Raw genomic sequence first — 12,896 nt, 5'->3', positions numbered from 1 at the left:
ACAGCAATTTTTTTCCCAACACAGGCTAAAAGTCCTACAACCTTAATTGCAATGCATAAAGCTACACAACTTGGGCCTTCTCTTCATATCCACTGGAGGAAGTCAATTATTTCTAAGCTAAACCCAGTTCACTTTCATTGCTGATTTGAAAGACTATACTAATTCTTAATCTCACATATTATTCAGGCATTCTAAGTTTCTAAGCTGTTTACCTGGACTAATTTCTGCAAGCTTAATAGCATAATAAATTCTACCAAAGTCAATGTTTTTCACAAACTAGTACTTTATTGTACAAGGTGAAAAGAGCAAGGCATTTCATGATTTAGATATGATGCAGTATATAGGTAAATACTTTATATTAGTGTAATAGTACTAAATTAACTATAAGTTTTTATTAAACCAAACAGTCACAGAGTGTCTATCATGCTTGATAATTTCACTTGAGAGAAAACCAGCTTTTGCTATGGAGCTTCAACAAATCTTTAAAATATTACTGAAAACTTTCTGATTAACCTATTCCAATCTTCAGATACTTACCAGTCACAGTCTTAACTGTTACACTTGTTGGGTGTGGCTTATCTGGAGGTTGATAGAGAGCATGATATACTCGACCAAAGGTTCCTTCTTGTTCAATTTCTAGTAACTGTAAGGTTTCATGCGGCACTCTTAGCCCAGTTAATTTTGCAGATACATCACCTAAGGAAATTAATGTTATATAATATTTGTAAAATAAAAACACAAACCTAACATCCAAGTGTTTCACAATTACAAACCCATACTCGAGCCTAATATCTGGTCTGGTAATGAAGATGAAGGCAAACCAAATGGCTCAGCATCAAAACAACCTTTAAATGATTATACTGTATACAATTCACAATGAAGGCTCAGAACGTCCTAGTTTTTAAAACTTTGCCTCATAATTCTAAGATTTGAAAGCATGAAGCCACACCTCTCTCTCTCTCTCTCTCTCTCTCTCTCTCTCTCTCTCTCTCTCTCTCTCTCTCTCTCTCTCTCTCTCTCTCTCTCTCTCTCTCTCTCTCTCTCACTCTCTCTCTACTAGTACAGTTCATTTTAGTTTGGTTGTCGCATATTCAGTAAAGTATTATGCTTCAATATGATAACAAAACATTATGACATTATGAAAATAATCATCAACAAATACCCAAAATAATCCCTTTAATCTTTAAGAATACATATTGGTAAAAAAATTTAACGAGCTGCAACCAAACAACTACTGTATATATTCAAAATAATGAAGCAAAAAACAGAGGCATGAGGACTTGACACTACTTATAAATTATGGCCATATAACAAATGTATCATATACGACATAAGAAAAATTACACCAAACAATGTAAGCTTCAGTATCTAGAATGTGATATTCTGTTCAGCAAAATAAACAAAAAAACACTTATTGTGGTGAACTCTTCAGTTGATCTAAATCAATACAAATTAGGGGGTGATGTACATTAATATCTAATCTGTAGCTATGACTATTATGGCAGGTGATAAATTTATATACTGTACACAAAATATGAGTCTTGAAAATCAAGTTAACACTTCTTAAAATTATTAGAAATATTGAATCATAGTTACCTTGTCTAGGATCAGTATACTGAGGTTCAGGGCTCCCTGTAGTAGTTGTGGTTGTGGCAGTTGTTGTATTGGTCGGCTGAGGAGACCGACGCAATTCACTCAATGAAGACTGTGAATTCTTGCCACCACTAGCAACTGCACCTCCCCGCTGGTTATTAGGCAAATTCTGTGTCCTTCCACTGACTGATGATCTATTATTTTCCAAAGCCCTTCTACAAAAAGTAATAAAAGATGTCAAACAAAATTCTCTATATTCAAGATATAATTGTATTCAAACACCTATTGTGCAATAAGATCATGAACATTATTGGACTTTATGAAAAATTTAAATCATTATATACAAAAGCAATTGTTAAATTCCAACATTATTTTAACTTACAGAAAATTTTTAAGATAGTCAAATGCCCAAAAAAATCACCTCTAGTCATCCACAGGTGACAATTATGGAGTTCTCCCATGAAGAAAACTATGAACTTTTGAAAAATATCACCTCAACTTAACAGATTGTACTTATCAGCTACATTATTAGAATTATATTTTGCGGTTCTATAATTTTAGATGTGACACATTTTTTAGATAAATCTCCTAAAGTGAATGTTAAGTGTAGCCTACAGGGTAGTTTAGGTTAGGGACTACTGCATGTAAAATTCTATTGGATGTAACATATCTAAAATTAGTCAAGTGCAAGCTATAATACAGGGTCTTTGTTACTTAACAGATTTTGTTATGAGAGCGATGAGCCAGATTCCCAAAATTTCTGTTAAGATGAGGTACTAATACTGAATCATAAAAAATAATTATAAAAATTCAAAGAATATACATATACTAACCTCCTTGTGTTGGGACGTGCTTTGTTATTTCGAATGTGGTTAAATGTAGCAAGAGCAGCCACAACAACAAGGAAGACTGCTAAACAACCAAGAGTTATATACACAACAGTTGTAGAGTGCCTCGCCTCTACCACCTCCACAGATATGCCATTTGCACCTATTTCACTATCTGCAAAACAACGACAAACTACAATGCTACTATATTAAAGAAAAGTAAATACCATATTGCGCACTGAGCAACAAGATATAAAAAACTTAAAATAACTTAAAATCAAAGAAATAAAATTTAAATTCCAAACACAAACCTCATTTTCCCTACACTGTAATGTCCAATACACACACAACATAATATGCTGAATGTGTCACCATCATCATCATGAACATTTTCACATCAGCACTTCCCTCTATGAGATTGGTCATGCAATGAGTTTTTTCTAATTTTCTTTTTCCATCAGGTCTGTCTTCATCAACCCTGTTTTCCATGATTTCCTGGACTTTCCTACAGGTCTTAGTCCTCCTACTTTCATGTCCACTACTCTCCCGGCTACCTGTTCCTTTCTCAATCTTTGAGATCTCAGTCCATTTTATAACTTCAGGACACCACATCTCTCTGATATTTCCTCATTTGTAGTACAATCTTCCTGCCACAAGCTGGCCATGAAACTTCATGGTCTATAGTCACTCTTTTTCAAAATTCCCTAGTTTCTCTGACACTCCATGTCCCTGCTGCACTTTACTTCAAGGTTATGTCTGTTTCATAACAAACTCAGTGTGTATCATCCCTAATATAAATGTACGGGATAAAGACTGAAACTTTAAAAGGCCATGTTGGCTATCAGACACTTACATGAAAGCTCCTTCAGAATGAAAATAAACATCACAACCAGTGTCTGTCAAGATAGTATAGGAAAACTTATGTTTGCACAACAGACCCTGGGAAGTAAAAGTAACTCTTGAGAGGTTCAGACTATTATACTGCTTTCAGTCAGGGAATGCTGTACTCCCAAGAATAAAGAGAGTAACAGAGGAGTCTATGATGAATAAAATGACATAAAGTTGGGAGCCAATTCTCAAATTTTGGAATCTGTCTAGCTGCTACCATAGGATATGAGAGGCTTACTATGTATTGCACTACTGAGCAACAGCATGATAAAATGTATGGCCACTATAAATATAAGCCATACTGATCTCATGGACAAGCACTAAAATTTGTGTCGCTTTACGATCAGTCACATTCATAATGACCTCCAAAATGACAAATTTTTTAATCAATTTGTATTTCTTATAGCTAACATACCTGAGGTCTTAACAATAGGATAATCTTCTAGCGCTAGCTGGAAAACCGGTAGAAACAATCAAAGATTGTAAAACAAGGAATCTGTGGCATCTGGCAACTCTTGACCCTTAATAGAACCTACAAAATCTATTGAACTCTTCAGGTCTCCGGTAACCCAATGAATTGTTCTGGTTGGGTAAAGAAAAAGGTCCTCTGCCTTCTAGATGAAAGATTAAAAATACCAGAAGGTGAAGGGTGCAGTGCCTTATTGCTAATTACCTAAGATATGTCTTCGAGACAAAGTCAGCTGTTCTAGGTATGGCACCTAATGACCTACAATACTTGGAAAGCAATAAGACAGGTTTATTGATTAAAAGTCCTTACAAGATAATGTTGGAATTCTGTATCAAAATGTATCACTGAGCAGTCAGATGACTGAGCACATACCAAAACCTAGAAAAATCCCATATCCTAACAAGCTACTTAATTCTGGTAGTGGCTTAGATGAAAAGCAACCATTAAAAAAATTATCAGCACAGGCAAGGCTAGAAACATTAACCCTTAAACGCCGAAGCGGTAAAATAAAAATTGTCTCCTGTGTGCCGGAGGTGTTTCAGAGTGAGCGCGGAAGCGGAAAAAATATTTTTTTCAAAAATTACAGCGTGCTTAGTTTTTAAGATTAAGAGTTCATTTTTAGCTCCTTTTTTTGTCATTGGCTGAAGTTTAGTATGCAACCATCAGAAATGAAAAAAATTATCATTATCATATATAAATTATGCGATATATGATAGCGCAATAACGAAATTTCATATATAATTGTATTCAAATCGCGCTGTGCGCAAAATGGTTAAAGGTAACAAGTTAATTTTTTTCGTTGTAATGTACACTAAATTGCGATCATTTTGGTATACAACACATTGTAAAATGATAAAAGCAACACAGAGAAAATATTATCACAAAATAATGCATGAATTCGTAACGTGCGGACATAAACAAATATTTTTTTCAAAAATTCACCATAAATCTAAATATTGTCCTAGAGACTTCCAATTTCTTTCAAAATGAAGACAAATGATTGAATATTACTATACTGTAAGAGTATTAGCTTACAATTGCAGTTTTCGACCATATCTGATGAGTTAAAGTTTTTTATATATTTTTTTATATGCAATTATTTCGGAAATTAGAAAAGCTACAACCTTCAAATATTTTTAGTTTTATTCTACATGAAATTGCGCACATTTTCATATATAAAACTCTATGAAATGCCTAATATGAAATGGAGCAAACATTCCGAGAATGGGACGTACGCATTTCGGAGATTTGGGGAGGAGAATCCGCGCGCGGAGGGAAGGAAATTTTTTTTTTTTTTAATTCACCATAAATCTAAATATTGTGCTAAAGACTTCGAATTTGTTTCAAGATGAAGATAAATGACTGAATATTACTAGACTGTAAGAGTTTTAGCTTACAATTGCGTTTTTCGACCATTTCGGTAGAGTCAAAGTTGACCGAACGTGGTTTTTTTTCTATATATCGTGATTTATATGCAAATATTTCTAAAATTAAAAAAGCTACAACCTTCAATTATTATTAGTCGTATTCTAAATGGAATTGCGCACATTTTCATATATAAAACTTTATGTAACGGCTAATTTAAAATGGTGCAAACATTACCACAATCGCACGTATGATTTTTTCGGAAGAGTTACTGCGCGGACGTAAAGAAAATTTTATTTTTTTCATAAATTCACCATAAATCGAAATATTGTGCTAGAGACTTCAAATTTGTTTCAAAATGAAGGTAATTGATTGAATATTACTAGAATATAAGCGTTTTAGCTTACAATTGCGTTTTTCGACCATTTTGGTAGAGTCAAAGTTGACCGAAGGTTGAAAATTTGTCACTTATCATTTTTTATATGAAAATATTTCAAAATTGATAAAAGCTACAACCATGGGTTGTTTTTAGTTGTATTATGCAAGAAATTGCGCACATTTCCATATATAAAACTTTATGTAACGGCTAATTTTAAAATGGTGCAAACATTACCACAATCGCATGTATGATTTTTTTCGGAAGAGTTACCGCGCGGACGTAAGGAAAAAGTTTTTTAATAAATTCACCATAAATCGAAAAATTGTGCTAGAGACTTCCAATTAATTGCAAAATTAAGGTAAATGATTGAATATTACTAAAATATAAGAGTATTAGCTTACAATTGCATTTTTCGACCATTTAAGTAGAGTCAAACTTGACCAAAGGTTGAAATTTTGGCACTTATCGTTATTTATATGAAAATATCTCAAAACTGATAAAAGCTACAATCATGATTATTTGTTTTTTGTATTTTACATAAAAAGTGCACATTTTCATATATAATACTCCATGTAACGGCTAATTTAAAATGGTACAAAAATTATGTCAAAGTGACGAAATAATTTCTGAGATGTGTCACAGATACTTTTTAGTGCAGCAAGAAAGAAATTCGCGCTTGCGCGCCTGCGTAACGATTGTAAACAAAACAACACCTTGATCCGTGAACTCCCAGCATCCCCCAAGGCGAGTGATTCAAGAGTTTTCGGCTGGTAGGCCTAAAAGTATTTTTCCACGAATTTTAAAAAAAACTTTTGTATGTCGACGTAAAATACGTCCAGTCGGCACCCGAGAGACAAAAAATGTCGACGTAAAATACGTCCAGTCGGCGTTTAAGGGTTAATGTTAGCCTGGAAAAGTGACCCTAGAAAAATTTGCCATTTTCAACCTAAAATTAAGACCATATGCTACTATAAAAAAAAAAAAAATTTACAGGTCATGTCTCCAAGCCCCCTTGGACATCCCCCCACCTCCCAAAAAAAGCAGTTTTTATACAAATGCATTGTAAGCTACCATCTCATTTTGGTTAACATCCAATGCTATACCACTATCTCTTTGAAGAACAGGAATCAGTCACTTTATTCAGCACCTCTTGCTCAATTCAAATCCATGAAATAAAAATCATAATAACAATCCAAATATATACAAAGAACATGACCATCAGGATTTATGCAGTTAACACACACTCACAGATGTATATAGAACAAACTTGGAATGGAATATAAGATTTAGGCCAAGCCAAGTCCTGGGACCTATGAGGTCATTCAGTACTGAAAGAAAAATTTAGTATAAAAGTTTTAAAAGAGTAGCACAAGGAAAACCTTGCAGTTGCACTATGAAACAATTGTTAGGAGAGTGTGGAAAGTAAAACAGAAGAAAGAGAATATGAACAGAGGGCAGCGCATATACAATACTAGCGACTCCCGTTTCTCTTTCTCTGAACAGTGACCCAAGTTCCAGGAATATGTGGCACCATTTTGTAACCCAGCACACAAGAGGGCTAACTGTCTGAAGTGCACAGGGCAGACCCTTCCACAAATGAAGATGCATATAAATGATTTGGTGTTCACAAATTGGAAAATACACTGAGATGTAGGGTCATATAAAGGAAATCAACTAATTACAGAAGTGGAGGATATGGATATGGTAGGATGATGACCTTGGACAAGACTCAGCTCATGGGGGTTGAGCACTGATGAAGACTTTTAACATGAGAATTTATGGAAAAAGTGAACGAACTAAAGCAGAGAATAGACATACTAGGGCCTTAAGCTGTAAACGGAAAACCTGACAACCTCACCGATGATAATGAAACTCCACGATGAAATGCTTTTCGTTAAGTATTAAAGATTACTGCAACTAATGTAAGAAATTTTAACGGCAAGAAAAGAAATAACATAAAACTTCTCAGAGGATACATTAATACAATAAAACCTCCTACTTCACATGTCACCTTTTGTATTAAGAAAAAATATCACACAAGAAAATAAAGAAAAAAAGGGATTTTGACGTAGGAAAAATCTATTTCTGGGCGAGGAAGCCGTGTCGCCTAGTGAAATACGTTCCTTTAGCGCTATTTCTAAGGTAAAATATTGCTAAAATACCAGAGAACTGCAAAATTGAACCCTTTCTAAAAGGGTGTCGGTATGAATCTGGGGCGAGTGAAAAACACTACCACAGCAGCCTCTCCAATTAGCCTTTTCCACATCAAAACCCGCGCTAAAGGAACATATTTCACGGAGCGACACGGCTGAGCCCAGAAAGGAACTTATCTATAAAGAACTAGCCATGCAAAGTAGCGATGACCTACAGCAGGTGGGAATGGCAGCCATCCTTGGCAGAAAGGACTTACCTGGCATCTAGTATACATACTGTTTTACCTGGGACTCAAAACTTGGCTATTATTATCATTATGTGGGTCACCAGTTAACTGAACTAAATTTTATACCTCTTATAAGGCTGACCTAAGGTTTTTTCTTAATATACTATAATAAAATTCTGACTTCATTCAATCTAAGAATTTCTACAGAATTTAATAATTGGATAAACTGAAAATGAATATGATCACAAAATCTCCTTAACTAACTTCTCCAAAGCTTGACATTCATTATTGATTGACGTGTGGACATCCAGCTGTTAGTGATGACCTACATTCTCTGCATACACATGGGAAATTCATCAAATACAGTGGTCCCCCGGTATTTGTGGGGGATGCGTACAAGACCCCCCTCCCATAATAGTTGGAACACCTATAAAAACACTTAAAACGGCCTATTGTGTTATTTAAAACTCAAGAAAAACCCACTAAAAATGTTTATACCTGGTTTTTAAAATATTTTTATCACAAAAAGTGCATTTTATGATGAAACTGATAAATTTTTTATATTTCTCATAGAAAAATATGGCGAATAGGCGAACTTCCCGTGAATTATGGGGGACATGTTCCTGAGGGAAATCCGCGAATGCGTGAGTCTGCAAATACTGGGGGTCCACTGTATGAAGACTGCCAAAATCCAGCGAAGAGTTGGATCTTTTATACTATTTTCTTGTTATGAGATTTATTATTTCTTACATTCCGTCATTTTATAAAAAGATGATGGTTTTTCGAGATATTGCGTATATGTACTAGCAATAAAGTTATATGCATCTGTTATGAAAATGTTTCATATGCAAAAAAAAAAATAATAATAAGGCTATAGAAGAGAATAATGGCAGTTTGTAAAAAAACAAAGTTATATATGTGGAGTGCTTATATCCAAGTCTAATGAAACCACACATTTAAATTAAATTTGTAATTTGTTTGTCGCTTCCTTTTCCAATAACATTACAGAGAGTGATAATTTACATGATTTCCTACATGACAATAATTAGCTTAATAGCAAGGATGTATGTCATAGAAATGAGGAATAAATAAAAAAGATGAGCTATGCCAACTGATGCATACTCTGAGTACTATATGCAAGGCATATATTATCAGCAATTACTTTACATAAAGCAAAGGCACTGAGATACTGTAAAAAATAAAAATTAAAAAATTAAACACAAAGAAATAAAAAATATAAAACTTCAAAATAAAATAACTATAAAACAAAAGAAACTCACCTCTAAGGCAGATCTTCTTTCGTAGTATTGTAAGAGTTGTGAGCTCTGATAAGGAAGTTGTCATAGGTACCTCTAATGTAATTGATACATCCACCTACAAGAGATAAACAATACAGATGAGGCAAGTTTTGAAGGTATCATTCCAAGGAAGAACTTTCTTCTAAAAACCAAAAAACAGTAAGTGTAACTATGAAAGTATTTTCATTATGAACTTTTCATAGCATTACATTTCTATTAAAAACTACTTAGGAACATTTCATGAATTCCGATACAGCATAAAAATATATTAGGGTCTTAACAGACAGCACAAGCTATTAGCCAAAAGAATATTAGCTATTTAAATATGCCAGCAGAACACAAGCACAAGTTATTTATTATCTTTATCACAAATCAGCTGTAACATATTTATCATTAACTATTAATAATTTGTAGAAGGACTAAGTCAAATTTCTACACTCTTGTGGCATTGGCCAGAAAGATTTATTCTAATATAATAGACTGAAAACTGAGACAAGACAAAGTAAAAAGCACTGGACAGCTTGATGAAAAAAAAAAAAGCAAATGAAAAGTAAGAGATGCAATTTTATTCAATTCAGGGTCATGGGACCTGCCATGGAAGGCACACTATGAGCATTAACCCCCTAAAGAGTTGCCGAGATAAGTATAAATAAACCATATCATATTAAAAGGGTCGAGTAAACCTGCCTATACTGTGGTCACACTGTTTGGATCAGCGATAATCATTTAATAGTTGCAACATCCCCATTTCCCTGTGCAAAATTGTAATTAAAGACCAACTGACACATGTAAAATCACTTAAGTATTAATTCCGTACTGCAAAGTTCTTTTTTAGTATACCTACAAACAGACTTAAGGTATACATATATCCACACAAAATACAGATGAGACAAAAAGACAAATGCTTCTAAAAATTACTGTGTTTATGTGGTATGAATTACACTTACTTTTTGCTAAATTAGTAGCCAATATTGATATGTTTTACAGAATATGATATAACTCTCTAAATGAAGATGATGTGCAATAAAAGAGTACAGTTCTCTGAACTAGTAATCAATAAAGATAACATTACCCTTGCGTTACGTTACGTATATCTTAGTTTTACCAGACCATTGAGCTGATTAACAGCTCTCCTAGGGCTGGCCCGAAGAAAGAAATATTTTTACGTAGCTAGGAACTAATTGGTTACCTAGCAACAGGACCTACAGCTTATTGTGGGATCCGAACCACATTATATCGAGAAATGAATTTCTATCACCAGAAATACATTCCTCTGATTCCGCGTTGGCCGAGCCGAGAATCGAACTTCGGACCACTGGAATGTTAGCCGAGCGCAAAATCCACTCGTCCAACGAGTGACTAACATTACCCATGCTATGAAACCTCTTTACTAATAAGGATAACATACACTCTTGCACCTCACCCTCTTGAAAGTTTTATTTCTTCTAGAGATTTACCAAACATTATCGGGAAACTTCACTTGACCTTCTTGTTTTGTATATACAAGAATAATATGGGAAAACAATACCATGCAAATATGTTAAGTATATGATTAACATTTCTAATGTTATCAAGTCATATATACACACTTCAGTGCTTTCAGCAAACATTCTACCTAATACAGTACACCAATTCAGAGTTCAAACTTGTCAGTTCAAAAAGTGAATACTTCACCTCCATACTGGCAATTAGCATGGTAGCTTGGGGAAAATGGAGTAGCCATACGTTTGGGAGCAATAAGAAGGTAAACACTTTTACATATTAAGAAGTAAACGTGCAAGAAAATATGTCAATAATGTAGTATTATTAGATGTCACCTCATGGCATAACACTTACGAATAAGGTACCACAAAGAGTACTATATCAAAGGGAAGCCAGAAAGTAATCTGGCAGGAAATAAAAATCAAACAACTCCTGTAAAAAGAAAGGAAGACCCACAGTCATCTATTTTCATTACTGCATCTGAGAGACTAGGAAATAAATGGAAAAAAATTAAAGAATGAATATATACTGTGAATACTAAAAGTAACTAGATGAGACATTAATTACTTTGCTACAAAGTAATACATGGAACAGACAGGGTAATTACAGCCCAACAGTGAAAAGAATGAAACATTTACAATACAAAAGTGATTTCATTATTGTGAGATGCAATGACATAAATTTACATAAATCAAAATCTATTACTTCCCTTTCACACAAAACCATATCAGACTCAAACTATCAAATCGAAGTATGAAGTCAGGTCATCCCTATTATCTTCAAGTGTAGTTTAATAACTTGTATGTATGAATTCCTTACAAAAATAAAAAAATTCCTTTGTACATTAATCGGACAGAAAGAATGTAGGAATCAATGAATATAATGGTATAGTGCGCATGCTATTATACATTAGAAATGTATAAAAAACTCACAAATTATCGTATGCTTATACTACCAATGTTTCACACACCATTAATTTTTGCATTGCTACCATTACAGACTTGTCTCTGTAATTAACTTACACACTATTTTTTACATACTGCAGATGCATGACAGTAAACAGAACTTGCATTTTAGTGGAAAATTGACAAAAAGTCCATGGCAGGTTAGCTAAGCTGTCTTTTTTGAGTTTTGTGCCTACCCACAACAAAAACAAAAATGATACTATTGCAAGACTTACCTACAACAATATCTACTCTACACTCCTTGGTTAGGGTACTAAATATGATTTGAATATTTCTTTTTGTGCATTAAGTAAAGGTCTTACAAACACCTCGAGCTATCATGGAAAAAGGTAGCATCATCCATAATATTTCTTTCAATAAATGGCATGTAAGTGGTTAACTAGCAGACAATGCACAGTTCAAGGCAATCTAGAGTACATACTAGTTTTAGTAGCAAGTCCCAGCTGGCTTATGTAAGGCAATGATGGGAGTACCTGTTGGCTTGTTTACAACACCATAACTCATATAAATATATAAATCTACATCTGTGATGATCTTTTCTTTTTCTTTTTTTGTACAAGGAAGTAATTGAATGCAATTATGTAGTACTCATTTCTATTTCCTGCAATAAAGACCAAGGTGTGTAGGGTCAAGCTGACTACCAATTTCAAAAGGCTTCCCATGCACATCCACAGATTTAAGGCAAACAGTTTACTGAATTAATTTCAAATTATTATTTTCATCGCTTGATACACACAATAATAGCCTTTTACTAACCATTTCAAGCCCGTTGTTATGTAGGTTTTCTCAAATATTTTTCTATATATCAGCTGTATCTTCCTGATATTTTGGCACAGCATATCTTGGCCAATATAATGAAGTACCAGAATTTATTGAGGCAATTTACTCATGAACTTTATCAATTTCTTCAACATTCGTTGTAGATATCCAAACACCTGTCCTTAGCTTAGATAAGAGTTAGGATATACGCCCCGCCCACTTGTTTCCCTCTCTGTCTCAAACTTATGAATGGAAGCGCGTACTATGATAAGTGTTTTTACATCTTGAGTTACCGACAATAACCATTTTTCTATTCAGTATCTTTCATATACGCATTTGTATGTTTTTATGTATCATGTATATTTTTATTTATTACCATGAGAATGGGGTGATAGTGGGCCAGTTTTGATTATAAGATATTGAAGATGTAAGGCAAAGAATACCATCTGTTATCATGGCATGGTAGGCGTGTTGTCTATTATCAAGACCAA

The 12,896-nt window shown here is 33.9% G+C and overlaps 1 protein-coding gene across 2 annotated transcripts in view; it reads right to left on the bottom strand.

Moving 5' to 3' along the window:
• The window catches only part of LOC135226360 (tyrosine-protein kinase Drl-like), an 83,681-nt gene that overhangs the window by 24,107 nt on the left and 46,678 nt on the right, over positions 1-12,896 (bottom strand). The window contains exons 4-7 of one of the 2 annotated variants that reach the window (XM_064265828.1): positions 9,182-9,275; positions 2,427-2,613; positions 1,597-1,808; positions 538-696 (exon numbers count right to left, since the gene is read on the bottom strand). In XM_064265828.1, the coding sequence (XP_064121898.1) occupies positions 538-696; positions 1,597-1,808; positions 2,427-2,613; positions 9,182-9,275 (652 nt within the window). The remainder of the gene's footprint in view (positions 1-537; positions 697-1,596; positions 1,809-2,426; positions 2,614-9,181; positions 9,276-12,896) is intronic. The other variant, XM_064265837.1, reaches the window with a different exon arrangement.

This window comes from Macrobrachium nipponense, chromosome 20 (genome assembly GCF_015104395.2).
Source record: "Macrobrachium nipponense isolate FS-2020 chromosome 20, ASM1510439v2, whole genome shotgun sequence".
In the NCBI taxonomy this organism is placed as follows: domain Eukaryota; kingdom Metazoa; phylum Arthropoda; class Malacostraca; order Decapoda; family Palaemonidae; genus Macrobrachium; species Macrobrachium nipponense.
The sequence above is the reverse complement of the archived record's forward strand: the minus strand, read 5'-3'. Positions and strand labels throughout refer to the sequence as shown.